This window comes from Clarias gariepinus, chromosome 8, assembly GCF_024256425.1.
Source record: "Clarias gariepinus isolate MV-2021 ecotype Netherlands chromosome 8, CGAR_prim_01v2, whole genome shotgun sequence".
NCBI lineage: Eukaryota > Metazoa > Chordata > Actinopteri > Siluriformes > Clariidae > Clarias > Clarias gariepinus.
This window is the reverse complement of record NC_071107.1, coordinates 11062529-11084508: the sequence shown is the minus strand read 5'-3', so window position 1 is coordinate 11084508 and position 21980 is coordinate 11062529. Positions and strand designations below refer to the sequence as shown.

Genomic DNA, 21980 nt, shown 5'->3' with positions numbered 1-21980 from the left:
ACATGAGTGATTTCATAAAATGTTAATGGTCAGAAGTAACAGATTACATGAAGTCAATAAACATTTTACAGTAGGTTATCTTCACTTTCTCAGTAACTGAAGGCTGGGAGATGATTAATCATCTAGCATGAGCTTTGGAAATGATTGTGAACATTAATTACTTTCCTTACAAACTAGTGTTGACAGGATGTTGCAGAATCCCTATTACCTGTTAAGGCAGGATGAAAAGTGAAATATTTTTTTGTTTCTAACATTTATTCTTTGTCTGAAAAAACTAAAATATTTTCAGAACTATAAATGATTAATCTATGCTTATATTAAGAACATTACTAAAGTTGTGTTCTCTTTTAACAAAACAGAATGTACCTGTATCCGAATAAAACAGACAATTGGTTAGTGACACTCAAGCCAAAGATAAAGAGCGTAACACTAGTCAGGGGTGCCAGCAGCCACAATCTGATAGGCACTCTGCTTTTGATCAGTTATGACATCACTAATCTAACAGTAACAGTCAATGCACATTTCTAGCTTTTTACACATTTCGCTTATCTTGTGTGTTTACATGCAAATAAGTTACTTAGAAACAAGCAAAAGAAAACGACCTGTTGCATGCAGAGACAATTTTGCCAAGAGCAACAGTAGCACCAAGTCTGGCCTTTAAAATGCATGAGGTAGGGTAATCAGTTTGATTGTGTATTCATAACGTGCGGAAAAAAACAGAAGCAATCTTTTTTGTTCGTACTATAAAATACAGGGTGGGAGACAGAAAACTTTTCTGTAGCCCACCCTGCATAATCCTGCCACCGCTCCTGACATCAGTAACTGTGGTATTACCGTGATTCAGACTCACAACCTCACCACGTTGAGACTAATATTTTTCCTGCTATGACACTATAAGGTTCTATGTGATGCTTTTTATGTGTCCACTAGCATTGCCAACTTTTACTTTTAAAACACTGTAGCAGGTTTATTCAGCAAAAAGGCCCAAACAGCATCATATATTTATGAATTAATCCACAATAAGTGTTGAAACCGTAAACTGATTACAATGGTTATACATGGAAATGTATGTGATGTCAATGTTCAGTCAAGTTTGTTGCTTATCTTGATCTTTAAATTTTGTATAGCTGGGCCTTTTTTGTTGAATAAACCAGAAAAGCTGCGTTTAGCTATACATAATTTTCAAAAACAAGTTGAAAACCTGCTCAACAGACTCCTTAACAGATTTTCAGTCATCTGAGATCATTTACTTATTTATATTTTTTGAGTGCTTGGTTTGATGTGCTAATATTTCTGCATCCCGACCACATAACCCTCCAGTTGGCCCACTGTACACTGCTATGTACCGCTCTATATATAACCCCTATTGCAGGTGAATTGAACAACACTTTCACTCAATCATCCAGGATACCTGATTCCTATCCCAGGGGACAACCCTGGATATCTCGGGGCATACAAGCACTTGCACAATGCTCATACTACAGGGAATTTTGAAACACCAATTAGTCTAACCTGCATGTCTTTGGACTGTGTAAGGAAACTGGAGCACCCAGGGGAAACCTGCTTAGCACTGGAGAAACTCCACTCCCACAGATGCGAGGGAGTAATCGATCCTTTGACCGTGTAGGTGCGAGACCGCAGTCTGGCTACCAGGCTGCCAATTAACATTTTACGCTACCAGGCTGCCAATTAACATTTTATTTTAAATTTTACACCAGTAAATTGGTGAAAAGGATCATGGGGACCAAAGGCTAGCACAGACTGCAAAAAATGTCAAAAAAATTACAAGAACACCCAACGCAATATAGAAGTAGATCTTCATTATAGCCTGCCAGTTTAAAATAACTTCAGAATGGTTGATTTGAGTAAAAACATTTTGTTTATTCAAACGTTACTTTAGATAGTGTTTTTAGCCATCTTTAATCTTGTAGGCTCATTTTGTACCACCCTGGCTTAGCAAACTGCACTTTAAATAAAATGTCTTTTCTGTTTAAAAGGGGGCAAGTGCTGATGTTTCATGAGATTAGTACTTTACATAAACACCTCCTTTTGATACCTGGGTTCATATGTCAAAATCTGATTTCAAGAGAATGCTTTATGAAATGATCTATATTGCATGGCTCTAAGTATGGTGGCAGATGTGTATTATCGTATAGTATAGTATAGTATAGTTTTGACTTTTTGCACTTTTGATTGTGGGATTTGCAAATCCAGTTTCAGTTTGCAGTACGTCTCAGTATGTAGCACAGTACAAACATTGTGGAGTTTATATTAGCCTGACTCCTCTGTGTCTGTAGGGACTCACTTTACAGGAAATGGGGCAGGGAGGACACAGTAAGTGAGTGGCTTGTGATAAGTACTTTGCCATCATGAGGAAAAGAATTTTAAGTGTCTCTGTCCGGTGAAGTTTTCTTGCTGATGTACACTGATGAGCCATAACACTAAACATCCTGTTTAATATTGAATAGGTCCCCCTTGTGCCACCAAAACAGCTTTGACTTGTCAAAGCACGGGTTCCTCAAGTCCTTTGAGTGTGTGAGAGAATGCTTCCAACGATCTGACTTGTTTATCAGACACGTCCCAAAGCTTCTTGATCGGATTGAGATATGGTGAATTTGGAAGCTAAACCCTGTCATGTTCCTCATACAATTCCTAAAGCATTTTTGCAGTGTGGCAGGGTGCATTTTCCTGTTGAAAGAAAAGGGGTTTACAGGTTATACAGTAGGTGAGAGATACAAAGGTGTATTATTTTGTTGTTTTCTTTTTATTTAAGTAATATACCAGTGTACAACAATTTAAAACCAAAGTTTCTTTCCTGAATATACAGTCTTTCCAGACTGCCTGCGATTTTAACGAGCTTAACTTTCCCAACTTAACTGTACTTATTTCTGACTAGACTTAACATGGTCTTTTTCTTTTTCAGTTCTTTGGTGTGATTGTGGCCTGGCTATACATCACTCGAGTGGAGGACGCTATCGAGGAGTATGGAAACTATCAGGACACCCTGATAAACAGTGATGCCAAGAAACAGGGCAAGATTGCCAAATGCTGTAAATGTATGCCTCTTTTTGACTGAATGAACCTTTGAAACACACTAACCAAAGAGCATCAGCCTAAACTACATGATCTTATTTAAAGTTACGTTAAAGTCTGATTTTACAGGGTTGTATTGCTGCTGATTTTAGGCAATCCTCAGGGATCTTTAGGCCACTAGTACAAATCTTATCTTACAGTGGATGAAGATAGCAGTTAATGCTTGAATATATTTTTGGAGCCACTGTCTTTAAGCTGATAAATATGTTTTAAATATCATGGTGTATAACTGCCCTGGGCAAATAAAACTATATTCTGTTTTAGAAGTAGATAATTACGTAGAATAATTTTATTAATAACATGTTTTTAAGAATTTGAACCACTAGACATTGCAGAACACTTTTTATGAGGTGGGATAAAGCTTATGGTTTTCCTAATAGATTTTGTACTGTACGTTATGCATTGCGCTTTAACCCATTTCTTTTTTTTAACTTTAAGTAAAAAACCCTGCCTCGTAATTCACTGCATTGTGTTTTTGGTTGGCTGTGAATCAAAGGATTTTCATATGACTGAGTTTAATAAAAGAAGTGATTAAAAAAACTAAATGTGCCTAAGGATGCCTAGATTCACATTACTATAAGCTGACCCAAAGCTGATTTTCTGCCTTAATGTGACACAGATGTGTGAACACAAAAATATGATCTTTTCAAATTTATTCCCGAGCCACTTCTTTAAGTCACTTACTTTAATATTAGGTATTACCCATTTTCTTCGATTACTGCGTGCATTTCCTGAATCACAGATTTAACAAGCTCATGCAACATCACAAGATTTCCCTCCATCCAGTGTTGCATTAATTTTTAACTGGGATCTTTTACTGCTAACGAAAGTCCTGTCAAGTACATCCAGTCCAAATTTTTCGGTGGAGTTAAGGTGTGGCAGCAAAATAATGTGTGAGAACTACTCTTTCAAATTTAAGACCAATGAATCTTGTCATTGCTATTGTGGAATTTGCCTGTGCCATCAGAAACGATAATGATGTAGCATTAACCTGACCATCTGAAGTGGATGCCGATCATCCATACAGCTGTTTAGTTCCAATCATGAGTTGTACATGTGGAAATTGTGTTTAGATATTGCAGATTCTTCCACTTTAAAATATAGCTGTGATTTCTACAATGGCTTTTTTTTTAATGATGCACATCCCAATTCCTCTCCTGTACACACACCTCTCTTGGCACCACAATTTCCAGCAATAGCTGCAAAAACAACTTCTCAGCTAGAATATGTACAGCTGACAAAAAATAACACATTTGTTGACTTCCAGAGCACATTGCGATGCATACTAATCTATTTATTTGTTGTTCTGCTATAATGAGTTGTCTCACAAATATAATGTTTACCGTTGATGTGAATCATACAGTGCTAATTTTGTATGGGTAATGGGTATTGTATGGTATGGGTATTTTCACATTATTGACAGTTATTACCATTGTAAGTCAGAGGGGGAAAACATCCTTATTGTGTAATAAAGCTGGTAAAGTAAATTCTCACACTCTATGAACTCTGGGCTTTAATTGAGTTGTTGGACTGTTATGTGCCAAGGAAGATTTGCCTAATCTAATCAGTTCTGTTTGTTAACTCACCCACCAAGCTTCAGTAATTTTCTATTTTTTCACTTTGAAAGTCATTTCCATAATTTGCTGTACATTTCTTATAGGTAAAAAGTACAAAATCAGGTTTCCTTCTCAATGGAACAAATAGTGGTTCAACTTGGTAAATTCCTTCAGTGTAACATTTGTATTAGTTACAAAGCGCAACAATTACACATTTTTATTTTCAGTTTAAAGGATGGTTTCATTACTTAGTTTGTCAGCTGTGATACTAAAAGAACTTTATCATGCAACCTAAAAATTATTTATTCCAATGCCAAACATTGCGGCATTAAATACTGTCACGTTGTTCTGTGGTAAACTTTATGATCACACTTTGATCACACTTTGATTTGTTGTGCTTCTCTAAATAAACTCCCCTCCTTTCTGGATCAGCATTCTAATGAACTCTGTGTCTCATCTTTTTATCTATTTAAAATAATTGAATTTTAAAATTGTGTTGGGAGAATGTTAAACGTGTACCCATATGTGCTGTGACACAGACTGTATATATAAATTAATGAACACTTCACATAAAATGTAGGCTAAAGAGAAGAATGAGATTATGTGATTCAGGTCACTTGGCATTAGGTAATGAAATACAGGGGTTCTGCAAGTTACTTAGTTGACGGAACTTTTGTGGATATTAATACATTTATACTGTATATTAAAATTATAAATATATTAATTTTTAAAAATAGTTCTGGTTAATCCTGAAGGTTTTTATTCATTATTTTGAAACAACGAAACCATCACTTGCAAAAACCAACATGGCAAAAATATACAACTTGGCAACATTACAATTTAAAACTTAAATGAAGCATATCATTCACAAAATGTCTGTGTGATCTTATAACATACTTTTTTCTTAATAGGTAAAATATGATATTTGAAGAAAATATTTAAATATACCTATCAACAGACTTTCTTATTGTATGTACAGTATGCATGTATTCCAAATTATAGAAGTACTTGACCAGATATTGTAAAATGTTCTAGGTGTACATGTGACGGAGATCTATGCCAAAGAGAAACATTTTAATTTCATGTAATTCTTAGACTTCTAATTTCACAATGGGAAAGTTGTTCCCAGACCATCATGGTGTACATATTAAGCTCCAAATTTAGGCAGTCCTGTTTATCCTCATTTAATCTATCTAATTGTTAAATGTAGTTAATTTTTTTCTTTCCAGTTATGGTGTATTTGACATGGTTTTCACAGTGTAACATGTATTATGTTTTCACATGATTTCCAATGTTTTCCAAGGTCTCTTTTAGGAAATTGAGATTAATACAGATCAAGCAAATGTTTAAATATATCTGCACGGGTGCCCGTTTTCATTTGCCTGAGCATGTGCTGTGACTTTTGTACTATAAACACAATGTTTTTTTGTTTGTTTGTTTGTTTTTGATGGATTTGACAAAGGGTTAAAAAGAAGGAGTTGGAAAAATATAGTAAAATATTGAGTTTCAGAAAAAATGTGCTCTAGTGAAACGTAGCTTAATGGCTGTCAGTTTGCCACTGTTTAATTCATAATACAATGTTGTTATTTTTTTAATCTTATTAAATTATTTGGGGGCTATTTGAAATTGTAAAACTTTTTTTTGTTGTCTCTCTTAAAATGTTTACACAATTGTACTATTATACACTATGAATCATATACTTAAGTGTAAGTGCCTTCACTGAATACTATGTTCTTTAACACAACATGTGAAAAGGCTAGTGTGCTGTGTATTTCTTATAATAAAAAAGGATAATTACAGATTTTGGTAGTTTGTTATTATTATAGTTATTATTCAAATGATGCATGTACTTGTGGGTGTATGGGTTATAGGTAAATATGGTATTTTAAAGCCTTTATTTATTTTCATCGTCTGCTACTAGTCAACACTTTATCTCGCTAAAAGATAAATGAACACATAAATATAGAATGTAATTGTCATTGACAAAAGTGATATGTCAATAATGGAATTGGCAACAGATATTATTTTGACTGCACATTTTATTATGGCCTACAAACATGGCTACTCAGAAAAATTCACAGCCATCATGGACATTCACATTTACCCAGCTACTGACTTCACACACTTTATGACTACAGCTTCCTCATATATGCACTGCGTCTGTGTTGTTTCACCAGTTTCTTCAAAGGTTTTGTTCATTAATAGTCTCTTTGGTTTCTGATCTCCTTTCTGGGTTTCTTAACTTGCTCTACCCTGTCCTAATCTATGATGACTGTTAATTACATTTAAAAATCATCTTTTCAAGGTGCCTCCCTCAAGAATTGTTCCTGCTCATGCCAGTTTTTGTGTTTGGATAAGACTAAACATTCACATGCCAATTCAGTTAGCCAAGGGGCAATCTGAGTGCATATCAACTCCAGCCCTCATCTCTACTTCATCCCCCACTGTTTAACAGTGTATAATGAATGATGTGCATAGCCTCCCCAGGTATCAGGATATGCACATCAACCCACGTCTGACATTAATAGTGTGCCCAGGGTGACTTCTCATCAGTCAGCCTTTTGCTATTTAGCCCACAGGAGCAAGGGAACATGACTCACCTTTAACATTTTGGTGCATCATGGTCTCTCCTCTTACAATTCCAGTGTGTCCCACAGGGTTCAGACAGGAAAACTACATATTCTACAGGAAAATGAGGTCAACTGGTTGGTGGGTGTCTGCCAAGCATATACAATTTTATGTCCGTAATAGAAAAACACATTTTAATTATGTATTAATTCTGATCTATGTATTTATTGTGCCACAACTAGATTGTAGAAAGACAAGCCCGGAGGATAGCATAGAAACAAACAGATTGTAGTTGCTACTGAATGATTAGGTGAGGACATCTAATCTGGGTTAGAGAAAGATAATCAGCTCCTTGAAAGTAGGAACATCATGTACAGGGCATAGATTATGATAGCAGAGAACTATGTATGAATGAAAGGTCTGGGGGGGTCACCTTTCTCCATGCTGCAAGTGTTTGCTGTATGAAACTGGTCTTTTGTTACTTTGCCCTTACCCAGTGTATGAATTTCTTGTCTTTATAGTGTTTTCAGGATTTCCCCCACAATTCTTGGCGTAGTCGGCAGGATCCTGCACTTAAGGAATGCATCAGGGTATCCCGGAGAGACGTAAGCGATGAAGACTTGGAGTCTTTTCGCCTTATCTTGGACATCCAATTGGCAATCGAATGGGAAAGGACCAGGGATTTATCATGTCGCCTCAACACCAGGATTAATTAAAAGAACTAAAATCATGTGGTAAGGAAATGGGGGAGGGGGAGTCAAAATGTTTTCTTACTAACACTTCTCGCTTTGATTGCAATGAAAAAAAGTGGCAGATTTCTGAACTCTGTGGAAACTTTAAGACAGTTTTTTAAGACAGTTAGACCAGTCATAAAACACCACGTCATCTGACCAGTCACAGCAGTGAGGGCTCACAGAAAGAAGGGATTTAGACAGACTGAATCTTCGAACTGCTTCACACGAGTCTTTTACGAATCATTTAGAAATGGGGTAAAATTAAATCTATTTTTGGAGAAAACTAAAGTGTTTTTTGACCTTGCATACATGTAAACCTGTTTTAGGAGACCCATTAAGCAATATTAGCAACCTTTAAAATGGCATAATAGGGGCACTTTAAAGTATGGGGTAAAGTGTAAAAGAACTGGGTACATTATAGCTCTGACCAGGCAGAAAATTTAGTCATCAGTATGTGAAGCCTTTTTTAAAGACAATTCATGTTTATTATCACTCACTAAATTAGGTGAAGCCTTTAGATTCAAGATTCAAGATTCAAATAACTTTATTAATCCCAGAGGGAAATTGCTTATGCTCGGTTACAGGTGCTCACAGTTGTTAACTAACAAAGGTAATAAAGAAGGTTATAAATAATAATAATAATAATAATAATAATATTTAAAAAAAAAAAAAAAAAAAATATATATATATATATATATATATATATATATATATATATATATATGTGTGTGTGTGACTTTATCAGTCACATATACAGTACTGCACAGTGAAATTCTTTCTTTGCACTAAAAAGAAAGCTGGAGCATACAGCACCCCAGGAGCAGAAAAGGTTAAGGGCCTTGCTCAGGGGCCCAACAGCAGCGACCTAGCTGAGCTTGGGCTCGACAACTTTCCATTCAGTAACTCAAGGCCTTGACACATTGAGCCACCTAAGGGCAAGCATGATGTAGGTTTAATCAAGGGAATTAAACTGGTGGTGATATCCCCTTCTACCCAACGCTATTGCTGAAATAATTCCAGTTTTAAATTCACTACTGAAAGCTGTCACAGAACACACCAGCACCTCCTTATTGTCTAGCAGATCAAGGGCAAAGCAAGCCATGTCAAAGGTACAATTTGTACAAACACAAGTCAGATCTTTAAGAAAATTTGTTTTGGCACAAGATAAAACTTATTCTAATTCTAAAACAAAGAAAAAAATTGTCATTCTTGTAAACGTGTTTTTACTGCAAAAAGTTTTTTTTTTCCTGATCTATGCAATCCCCAATAAGATATATTGCTTATGGAAAGAGTCTACAGGCCCACAGTGCACATAGTTGAACTCTGGAAGCAAAAACAATCTTTTACTAAAATAAAATCGGCATTATAAACTTCTTTAGAATTGGGCATCCCAGATTCTACAAGACCTTTTACACAAACTGTTGATGAAAAGAATGCTTGCATGATATTGGCTACAGGAAAATGATGATGATAATAATAATAATAATAAGACCTGGAGCTTACTTCTCAGCCAAAACAAATCCTGTAGCATCTGGATTATCCATGTGTTTATGTGCAGGACCAGCAAATAAGAAGACAGGTGTAGCCGAAAAAATATATACTGGGTCACAGTAATTTTATGTTTCTAGTTTCTCAAGCAGTTTCATTGTTGTTGTTTTATACAGAAAAGCATCACATTTACTTGCAACCATGCTAAATTGTTTAAAAATAAGAAACATCACTGTGAAGACCATTGTTGCGTTGCGTTGCCATAAGACATCTGGCTACAGAATCCGCATTTAAAATTGTTGTGGATGAATTAGCATTTCATGATACAGAAACAGATATTTCCAGGAGTTTGCAGTGATGACAAGAAACATGAAAATGAACATGAAATTTTAAAAGTTTAAATGTGATGCTCATGCTAACAACCAGATCCTGCTTTAGAAAAGCAGAAGCAGCAGCAGCGAAGGCATCGTGCTAAGATCACCTTATGACAATACTAATTTGTGCCAGAGAAGTAAAACAGAAGTGATGGAAAATCAAATGTGGTGCTAATAACATGACACGGTTTGTGCTGGATATGTCACGCCATGGGTAACGTTGTCCCTTAATAATGTCACAGAGGCAGAAGTTAATGCAGACAATGCATCTCGTATCATACTGATAATCATCATTGGTAATTATATGCACCAGTTTCGATGCACCAGTTGGGTACTGTATCCCGCTGCCTGTCAAAAGGGGGGGGGGGGGACTCTACCCAGGTATTTGCACTGGACAGGTTAATGTTATCCATCACATGAACTGTATCTCCCAATGTGTGGATGATCTGTGGAGGCCATGGATGTCAGGGAGTAGAATAAAAAGGTGTGCCTGGTACAATTCAAGGTCACACCCTAGCAGAGCTGTGGACTAGCCCAGGAGCAAATATAGGCTGGTCACGTTTCATTGGTGGAGAAACGACAGCAGGCCTGAACAAGATAAATGAGTTAGTACGGTATACATGACACTGTGGGTGCTTTGCAATTAGTGAATGACAAACATAAGCAGGTCAGAAAGATCACAATTCAAAATAGAATAGCATTAGACATTTTCCTGGTCAAGGGAGGTGTGTGTGTGTTTATGATATCAGCAACATCATAAACAATATGAAAAGGCAATTAGAGATGTCCCCTAGCAGATAATTCTTGGAACTAATGGTTAACGCAGTTGTGTGCAGGCTGGGGTTATTGGCTTTCCTCTAGCCTTCCACTGATTGTGATTATAGTCTTTTTAAGCCAGTGTAAAGGGCCATGTCTTTGCAGGTGTATACAAAAACTAGTGTTAAACAATGCGAAATACTGTATCAAAAGCTGCAGTAGACAACAACATATACATACATCCCCTGCGATGACCCGGAAGACCCCCCACTCCTGACTGGTCTAAAACTCTTACAATTACAATAGTTACTAAAATCCTGACACAGAGATGAAAGGTCCTGTTTAAATCTGTCGAAAGGTATAAAACATGTACAAAGTTTGAGCATAAGGCAAAATTTTCTAAAATGCATTTGTGTTAGTTTTTGTAATGTCTTCTGTGTGCGTTAAAGTGTTAGTGAATATATTGTTCAATAACCATACTGAGGAGATGATAAATTTGATGTATGTATGTATGAAGCATGTATGATAAATGCTTCATTATTTGTGATTAGAGGTTGTATTGAAATGTGTAATATTAAAATGTTAAAGTTGTCATAGAATGACAAAAGGGGATAAATGTAATAGACCTGATCTACTGTATGTATTAATTGTGCCACGTAGCCTGTAGAAGCCTGTTGGATTGTAGAAAGACAAGCCCAAGGATAGAATAGAAACAAACTGATTGTAGTTGCTACTGAATGATAAGATGAAGAGATATCATCTGGGTCAAATAAATAAAATCAGTTTCTTGATTGGAGGAGTATTATATACAGGCCATAGATTATGTTAGCAGAGAATTTTGTGTATAACATAAGACGGCTAAGAAAAATAAATCACCTTTCCCCATGCTGCAACTGGTCCTTCTGCAGACGTTTTAATAAAACTTTGTTACTTTGATCTTAACTGTGTAAGTGTATAAATTACTTGTTTTCGGGATTTCCACCACATGTCATAGGGTTAAAATATTATAAACTTGTGATGTCTGGCTCCAGGAATTCCAAAAGCAAGATAGAAGTCATGTTTGCTTTCTGTATACTACGGTGGTGCCAGGTTGTTTGTTCACTCAGATTAAAGAATACACCTTATCAAACTGCGTCATGTGGTTGCATTTTGAGATTAGATTACGCCACTTAGCATCCCTTTGCATGGTCTGGAGCCTATCCCAGGAGACTTGGGGCACAATCAGATTAGAAGAAACCTTCCTACAAAATACACAAATCACTGAGTGAGAAGTTTGACTGGGAAAGGTTGTAATGTTCACTTCAGACTCTTGTTGTTACTCAATTTCATAAAGGGTGCCAATAAATCCAGACAACAGTGCTGTACAATATAATTTAAAAAAATAATGAAACAAACTGAAAGAAAAAAAAAAGAAACAGTAACCAATTACCAAACACAAAACATATATTAAGTCCACTGAGACTGTTTATTTAAAGTTACATTGCATTTCATTATTTTGATCAGGGTTAAGCCTGACACAGTAAAGAATTCCCTTATTCAGGAAATACTCTCTAGGAATACTCTTCAGGAAATACTCTATTAGTTATAGATTTAGAGCCAAACATAACCTACCATTTATAAAGTTTAGACAAACCTTCTTATTTAGGTTTGTTTTTAACATTGTATATTAATGCTTTCAAACATTATGAAATTATGACAGAACAAATATGGGATTATGTGGTCTACAAAAACATGGTAAATAACTCAGTATGTTTTATATTTTTAATGTTTTAAGGTAGCAACCTTTTAGCTTTGTACAGTACACTCATTCTCTTAGTCAGCCTCATGAGGTAGCCCCTTGGAATGAAGGAATTTTCAAAGGTTTTCAGGACTTGTTTTTCTTCGCTTTATGGTCCAACTCATCCCAAACATTCTCAGCTGGATTTAGATTGGCTGATTGTGAAGGCCGAGACATCTGATGCACTTTCTTATTGAACAAATACAGTCGTTCTTACAGTACATAACCTAGGGTGTGTGTGGGGTCATTTTCCTGTTGGAAAAAAAAAAGATGGTCCTGATAAGTATAAACCAAGTCACCAATAGCGTCAACAGTAACAAGCAACAACCACATACTATCACACCTTCTCCTCAGTGGGAACCACACATTTAGGAACCATGTGTTCACTCTCTCTACATCTAAAGACACAGCGATTAGGTGACTACTTCGTGAATCTGATAAGAGAATTCCAAGCTTTTACCAAGCTGTCATCTAAGCTATATTTAGTTACTTTTGACAATCTAAAATATAAAAAAATAGTCTGGGTTGTTTAGCACTTATTTAATAAGTAATTTTTTTTTTTTATAAATAATGAAAGTCATTTTCAGAATTAATATATAATGATGAAAAAAAAAAAAAAAGAAAGCCATTGATGAAGAATGTGTGTCCAAACTTTTGACTGTTGGTGTGGTTTACTAGTTTTCAGTATGGGTGTCTAACATTTGTCAATTTTACATTTCAAATATGAATATCAATTGATAAAGAGTAATTTACATTTTATATAAAGCCACTGTTGTTTCTAATATTTGACAACAGTAGATCTATTTGTCTTAAACTAAAATTTTTAATCTCACCTTAATAAGATACCAGAATATAGGCAGATGATTCACTGTGGCGACCCCTGAAAGGGAACAGCCGAAAGACAAAGAAGAAGAAAGAATAAGATACCAGAATAATAAATGTATTCTCACGGGTGACATTTGTGGTCTGTATTATCTCTGTGCCCATACAGGTTTTGGTTTAGAATATTTGTTGTTCAAAATAAGGACTAACTGGGGAAAAGTAACCGATGAAATAATTTATTCACAAAACATAAATACAGAACAGGATTATCTTTTGTTCTATCTGGAACCACCCGTCTATCTGAATACTTGACATGAATAATGGGACATCATGGAAAACAGTTGAAAGCATTTAAAGTTAATGACTGCTGCTGACCTTTCTCACTGACAACTCTACTGACAGGAGATTATACACTGAATGAATAGTAGTGTTTTAGGGACCGATTTGAAATATGTCAGGCATTGTTTGTGTCTGCATAAATAAAACAAGCTCAAAGGTTACTTATGATTTCCGGCCCCTTGAACATTTAAAATGAGGCACAAGAGTGTCTAATCAAAAATCATTTTGGGGGTTACCTCCTCCAAAGCAGAAGTGAAAACTTTTCATTCAGATTCATTTTTTTCATTCAGAACAGCACTATGAAATTTCGTCAGTAGAACAGAGAGGTCAAGTGTAATCAAACCAATACGCTAGTGTCAATGCCTGAAGGACCCTCCAGTTTCGATCAAATGTGAGTTCATGTTTATGGAGAAGTGAAAATGATTGGGATGCCTTGTTTCTTCTGCACGTTGTGAATTATAACAACTTTGTAGCAGAGAGTGATTTATTCTTATTGTTTGGTCAATTGCTTTCTGAGAAATGCTTTCGGTAAGAAATGTTTATGTCCATTATGTTACCAAGCATAAATCCAACCAGATGCTATAGTGATTTTCTCTGTACACAGCTAAATCACTTGTAACAGACAAAACAATTAGACTTTACCAAACTTCAGGTGACACTATCACTTATTGTTACAGTACTGTTATTTACCCCTTTAGCATTTAGCAGTTTTGATGGAGTAGTGCGAAAAGTAGTCTGCTAACAATTCACACTGTGGTATTTTTTGACAAGGCAGCCTTGATAGACAATATATCCATTAAATAATGCTCCCAATATATAATCAACAAAATGAATGAAACAATCCTCAAGCTTGTCTGCCTGTACATGTGCAGAACCATTAAGTAGCAAAAAGTTATAGGCAGCATGGTTTGGCAGAACACCAGTTGAGGTGCCAGGCCACTGCAATAATTTTTGTGAAAGTTAATTGAGTTCTGTTCGTGCAGGACAATGTGTGACCTTATACTGCTCACCACACCACTTGCACATTACAAGAACTCAGCTGGGATTTATTGCCACATGACTTGTTCCACGGCTTCACTACAGTCCTGACCTTGCTAGTCCTGATCTAAGGGATTTTCACATGTTTTGGCCATTACAGGAGTTGATGGATGGCCAGCATTTTAGACATGAAGCACATAAATCGATCATGGCTATAGTGTGGTGAGAACACTCACTACCTTGATGGTATTCAAGCACTAATGTAACATTGGGATAAGGACAATAGTGTAGCAGGGGATTTATATAGAGAAATAAAGATAGTTTTTACTCTTGTAACTGTGTTGTTATTCTGTACAATCAAATGTCCCAGTTTGACTTGAACATGCCTTATATTTTTGAATAAAATAGATTAGAGTGTAAGATGACAAAACAGAAACGAGCCATTAAATCTAATTTGATGGAGTTTTAAACTCAGGCATTATAAAGTTGTGATTGTGTTACTTATTTTTGTCAATATTTCACCCATCATAATCCTGCTCATGAGGTTATAACTGCTTCTACATTTACATTTAAGGATTTGGCAAACGCTCTTATCCAGAGTGACTTACATTTTTATCTCATTATACATCTGAGCAGTTGAGGGTTAAGGGCCTTGCTCAAGGGCCCAACAGTGGCAACTTGGCGGTTGTCCAATGCCTTAACCACTGAGCCACCCCTGGCCCCCATACAAAAGAAATGGACAGACAGGCGAACAGGAATATACATACACACATACATACATACATACACAAATGTGTGTTAGAAGCCTGTGTACCTCAGCTAGGGATCTTTTTCTTCCTTGTCTTTCGGCTGTTCCCTTTCAGGGGTCACCACAGAAAATTAACTGCCTTCATCCAACCCTATTCTCTGCATGCTCTTCTGTCACATGAACTAACTTCATGTCCTCTCTCAATACATCCATAAATCTCCTCTTTGGTCTTTCTCTAGACCTTCCTCCTGCCTGGCAGTTCCAACCTTAGCATCCTTCTTCTGATAATTTCACAATCTCTCCTCTGAACATGTACAAACCACCTCAGGCCTTTGTGACTTTTATCTCCAAAACATCTAACATGGGTTGTCCCTGCGATTGACTCATTCTTGATCCTTTCCATCCTTGTCACTCCCAAAGAAAACAACATCTTTATCTCTGTCACCTCCAACTCTGCTTCCTGTCTTTTCATCAGTGCCACTGTCTCTAAGCCGTATCATCGCTGGTCTCACCACTGTCCTAAACACCTTTCTTTCCATTCTTGATGATACTCTTTTGACACACAACACACCTGACACTTTTCTGCACCCGTTCCAACCTGCCTGCAGACACCTCTTTATCTGTTTACTCTCTGTTGCTCTGGACCGTTGACCCTAAGTACTTAAAGTCCAGCATCTTCTTCATCTTTAAATTTTTTTAACATCAGTCTTTCTGTAGTAAATCTACACATTATAACTTAAGGCATTTTTTTGGGAAAGCTAAAATGTTATCATATAAGTCAAAAATACTCTTTAAACAGTTTACAGGCTAAGCATAAATTATTTTTATTATGTCTCTTCACCTGAAAAAAATAAGAACTCAAATAGGTAAGCACTATAGAGTGCGCAGGACCCTCTTGTTCTTCTAAGGATTATTATTATTTTTTTTTAATCTTGCATGTATATTTATAAAACCTGATATACATTTAGATCTCATCAAGCTTGACAACTTTCACACTGCATGTCATTGGGTCTAATCCACAGGAAGTCAGTTATTTTAAGTTGTTTGCAAAATGCACCCAATGGAATGTGAAATACTCCTCCTAGGGAGCTGATAGAATTGCCACCAAACCAGGCCATTATGATCTCAACACATTGGCGATGCAAAATTGCGAAGGAATTTTTGATATCTCAAATATCTCAGCCGTGGCGATGCTTTAAAATTATAGCGAATAAAAAGGAACAGAAGGTGTCTAATAACTTCTGTGGACATTAAGTTATGTACATGGAACCTTAAGATTATGTTAAGAGTAGAAAGCGCCACCAACTGGCAGTAAAAAGTGTCACTTTTTGAAATCTCTAATATTTTGTCCCTTACTTTCACCGAATTTCAAAATAATGGAAAGACATGGCTGATTTGAAATTGTGAAGGAATTTTTGATCATTTGAATCGTGTTGCTATGGCGAATAATAGAAAACAGGAAGTGGCTAATAACTTCCGTGTAAATTGAGGGATGTACATCAAACCTTAGTTTTAAGTTAAGAGAAAAATGCTGCTCACAATGACATGGCTTTAGTGTTTCTCAGTCTAAGTGCCACCAACTGGCAGCAGAAAGTGTTTACTGTTAAAAGCTGTAATATTTTGGGACTAATTTTCAGCTAATTTGATTTAAAATCAGGGAAAATAATTTCAAGACATGACTGATGATGTGAACCTGTAAAGGATTTGTTTGTGCAAGGATTTAAATTAACGACATAAGAGAAGAAAATTACTGTTCTTATATCTTAAGACTGGAAAGTCCTGATGTTTCAAAACATTTTACTTAGATAAAACAACTGGTTGTGAGTTTGCTTAGTTTCATGCTTTTGTGGAGTTTAAAAAACTCACAATAAATTGTTAAATTAATCTCCCCATTGACTAGACCTGTCAATGGGGAGATTGGCCTGACTCCTGCAGTACTAAACTATGTCTACTAAATGGAGGTATTTCCCTTTCTTTTAATAGGGCTTCATGTTTACAATTTAAACATATACAGAAATAATAAATATAAACAATATAAACATTTAAATTGCCCACTGAGCAACTTTTAGTCTGATGCACAGGGGCAGCAATAGATACACCACACTTACACACACTTCAACATGTTACGCATCCTACACACACACACTACACACATTACACACACATTACATATCCTACACACACGTCATGTTGCGACTTACAGTTACTGTAAATAATGTACAGGTACTTTAAAATATTAGAATTTTTGCTAAGTTCAATAACAAACGAAGGGGCCTTAACGTTTATTGATAAGTTGCAGGGTTTACTTTTATTTACTCGACCTTAAGAAAAATTTGCTGAGGTAAAAGAAAATATTTTTTTGTGTTTTAGTCAACACAATATGTACCCAGTTTAAAATCTTAAGCTGACTCAACTGGTCTCTAATACAAATATTTCAGTCAGCTTAAGTAGTATTGATTGTGGGCTCAATTAATTATATTTCTCTAAGAGTTTTTAAGTAGAATTGACTTGGCACAACTTTTTAACTATTCAAAAAAGTGAGTTGACTCTTTCCATTGCATTTGCTGGTTCAGTAAATAATTTATTTCTAGGGTTGAATTAGTCAAACATTTCAGCAGACTCAGCACATTGATGTGGGTTCAATTGATTGCTTTTCTGTAAAAACATGTTAGCCACGACAATTAAAACACACAAACATTTTTAAGAAAAAAATATTTTATTCCTAGTTCTATATTTATTAAACTAGTCAAAGTTAAAACAGTGATTTGCATAAAGCAAAAGAATTTAGTTTTTTATTTTGCTTAAAGTTTAGTAAAATACCTGGATAATACCAGATGCTTATTAGTCTATTACTGATTCTTCTATGTTTAACTATTATTACCATTTTTTATCAAAAATTAACTGATAGATTCTATTAACATAGAAAAGAGTCTATGAAAACAAGAGTTTCTTTCTCAAAATGTGACTCCAAAGGGAGTACTGTATGTCTCTCAAAGTCCAATAAGAATGAATTGGATGGTTTTAAAAGTATACATCAGATTTTCAGAGAATAGACCAAACATCACTCCCAAAGCTGTTGCATAGTCACCTAGGTCCCTTACAGTCCCTTCAATACCACAACTTGTTCATGCTCCTTCAGTTCATCCCCCTGATCCAATCCTTCACAGCAGCCTTCTGGGTAAAAAACAACAACAAAAAAACATAATAGTCTTGTAAAGATAAAGATAAATAAGTTTCATGGGATATCCCATGATATCAATAAGTCTATATACCACCACAGTGTTTAAAAGATTTTCTGAAATTCTAATGATGGGCTGCAGCTATGTATTGTTTCATTTTCTAAGACCAGTCAAAGGTTTGGACACAAGGTTTGATTTATATTCCACATCCTGGAACAAAGCTGCATTTAAAAAAAAACAACAACTCTAAAATAAAAATTATGGCATTAGGTAATTAAGTAACAACAAGAGTCAGTTGTAAGACACAAAGATCAGCTGTTCCGGAATAGTTATTGCAAGAACAGTATTGTCAAGTGCATTTGCAAAACCCATTAAGCACCATGATGAAACTGGCTCTCATGAAGACCTTCCCAGGAAAGCAAGACCAAAATGTACCTTTGTTGCAGAGGAGAAGTTCATTTAAAAGTTACCAGCCTCAAAAATCACCAATTAACAGCAACAAGAGGTTTTAGTAAGTCAAGATTACTTTAACGGAATTTCTTAGTACTTTAAAAAATTACGTAAATTTCAAAATAGAAAGTTCTATTAACATTAACATTGGGTTTTATATAGTATGGAGTTAATCTTACATCTAAAGGACAATATCACAATGCCACTTTTCTTTCCTTTCACTTTTCTTTCTTGACAATAAGGCTTCGTGAATATTATTAATGTTGCTTTCACAAAAACTGCACAACCTGTGAACCTGATTAAAATACAGCTTTTGTGCTCTGGGCACAGGGATTTTTTTCTTTCTTTTTTTTTTTAAGTGTATGTGCCTTCTGAAACTTCAGAATTAGCTATAAATCCAGAGTGTTGTCTGTATCTGTAATGTAAGGCAGGACACAAGAGACACAAGCTGCGGCTAGATTTACTGGAGCTAGGTAGCATTCAATCAACTGGTTATTTTCTCAAACGTTAATACAGACAAACAGTGGCCAACATCAAATCCGATGGTTAATATTAGCACAGGCAGTTTATTAACATCCAGTTAACACTAACATTATTGTTAATGCCAATTTCACTTTTTTAGAAAGTCTATAAATTATTATGGCACACTTCAGTTCTGCTGATAGTTTATGCTTATAGATAAGTGAATGAATACAAACATATTGATGTGCTGCCAAATTACCAGCATTCCAACTGTATGAAAATTTCTTTCAGACTCACACATTCAGACATCTCTGCTCCCTATCTCATTATATCAAAATTCACCTGTTATTTTGTTTGTGTCTAGCAAGCATGGGCATAATTTTAATGTTACTGAAACTTTATATTTTGAAATATACAGCATTTAAAAAATACTGAGAAATTCAGAGGTGCACAATGAACACATAAAATGTTAACCATTTCAATATAATAAAACCTCATGTGTGATAAAAATTAAATATCAAAAAGAAGAAACTTTTTTACATACATTAATTTAACCCATTAATCATTAGTGGAGTGTCTGCTGTATGAGTAAATAAGCGGTTACTAAAGAAACGGACAGATTATAACAAGTGCATTCATCTGTGGTCTGTAGCTGCACTACTGTCAGAGCTGCTGTGATTGAAAAAAACCATAAACAATTTCAGACCAATGTGAATCCAGAACTATACTCACTGTCTGGTTGGTTCGGCCCTGTACTCCTGCTGTTTTGCCACCAGGTACTTCTGCCACACCAAACAACACAATCATTACGTGCCATGGATAATTAACTGAAAAATGAAATACTCACAGGTGATCAACACTAGGCATACTGAGGTCATTAGCGCATGGACAAACCAGTTGGAACCACTCTGCTACTTATCAAGGTTTGCCTGGAATTAATTATAAAATGTAGCAATCCTTAATTCATACTACCATTTAATTATAATTTATTACACAGGCCTTTTAAACAGCACTAAGTAACATGCTGATTAGCATACATATAACAGAATATGAATGAGTTGTCATGTACTGTATATAGAGAGATCTGAGTGCTAACACAAACATGAAATTCGGACCTCAGAAAAATGTTTTTGACCTTCTTAAATTTTAATTCAGTACCCCTGTTCTAGATGAACATCTATTATTTTATTAACCCAATTCATATACGAACTCCAGAGATGCTCATCTCTTCATACTGTGAAACGTTTTGCCGCTTGGAAAACGCTGTCAAAGTTAAAAGTTTACCTGAATAGCACCCCCATGGGGATCCCTCCATCATGCAGTACAGGTGTAATGATTTCCGCCAGGTGCAGCCAGATCTGAAAGTCCTGAAAAAACCTGCACTATTTAAATTTTTCCCCATGCACATTACACACTGCACAGACTTGAGGTTCATCATCGGAGCAGGGGCATGATTTTGTAGCCTGAGCAACATGAAGGTATAAAATGTATAGCATGATTTTTGGTGTCACTGGACAAATTTCCAAGCTATCACAAGTATCATTTATGACTTTTTCAAAACTTTTCCAAACTCTTATAAAAAGAGGCATGGTTAAATTCAACATCAACAAATGTACTCTTAACTACATGAATTAAAAAATTTTAAAATTCAAAAAGTTTTATTTGTTTTATAAAAAGCTGGAAAGATAGTGCTAACCCATCAACATTTTGGAAAAATGTGGCCAGAAAATAATCTTGAAGGTAAGCCCTTTTTGGTGAAGTTGCATCAGCTTTTTATAGTGAAAGTAAGAGCATTAACAGTGAGACAAAATCCCAGGTTCTTTTATTTTTTGTGGACGTAAAGGCATTCTCCTTGCTCTACTTTGTGGAACACTTACCCTACTGCTCAGGAGGTAAAATGGAGGCACTGATCAGTTTGTGCAACAGAAGCCCTATTTGCTGTCGGGCGAAGTCCACAGCCTCACGAACAAACACAAAGAGCAGAGACATGCTGTACAACTGCTGTACACACTTCACTGTCTTCTATAGAACAGAGAGACAGAGAGAGAGCATGAGCGATAAACAGGGAGAGAGTTACAACTGATCATTTTGTTTAAAATGAGATTTCCAAGTACTCCTCTATGATGGTGGTGGATTTCATTCCCAGCTCATGCTTGCTTAAGGGGAGTTTGCTCGGAGCAGGCTTCGACACTGGCATCATTTCAAACTTTGCTAATAAACAAAGCATATTGTCATTATGCTGGCATCTTTTTTTAAAACTGGTCTATTGCATGTATTTTTAATTCAAGAGTAATTTTTACACTGCCCGGTCCCTCATAATTAGCATGTAGTGACCATATCATTTATTCATTCATTCATTTATTAATTCATTCAGCTTCTATACTGCTTACATGGGCATCACAGGAGACTGAACACGGTGCCAATCCATCACAGGGAACACAAAAACACACACTACAGGACATTTTAGAAATGCCAATTAACCTAAGCTTCACTATTACATTATTATTATAATCTATTTTAAATGTATTTAAATGTAAAATTTAAATGTTACATTTCTAATTTTAAAAATTCTTAAGATTTTGTATTGACTTATCTATTTGAATTATCTCCCGTAGTAATGGTACCTTGTTCAGTGCTGGTTTTGACTTCAGATGTG

At 35.6% G+C, this 21980-nt stretch overlaps 1 protein-coding gene across 1 annotated transcript in view; it reads left to right on the top strand.

The window, feature by feature from the left end:
* Positions 1 to 5093, top strand: part of tspan15 (tetraspanin 15) — a 29869-nt gene extending 24776 nt beyond the window's left edge. Inside the window, exon 8 of the mRNA XM_053502776.1 lies at positions 2924 to 5093. Coding sequence (XP_053358751.1) covers positions 2924 to 3076 — 153 coding nt within the window. The 3' untranslated portion in view covers positions 3077 to 5093. The remainder of the gene's footprint in view (positions 1 to 2923) is intronic.
* Positions 5094 to 21980: the final 16887 nt, after the last annotated feature.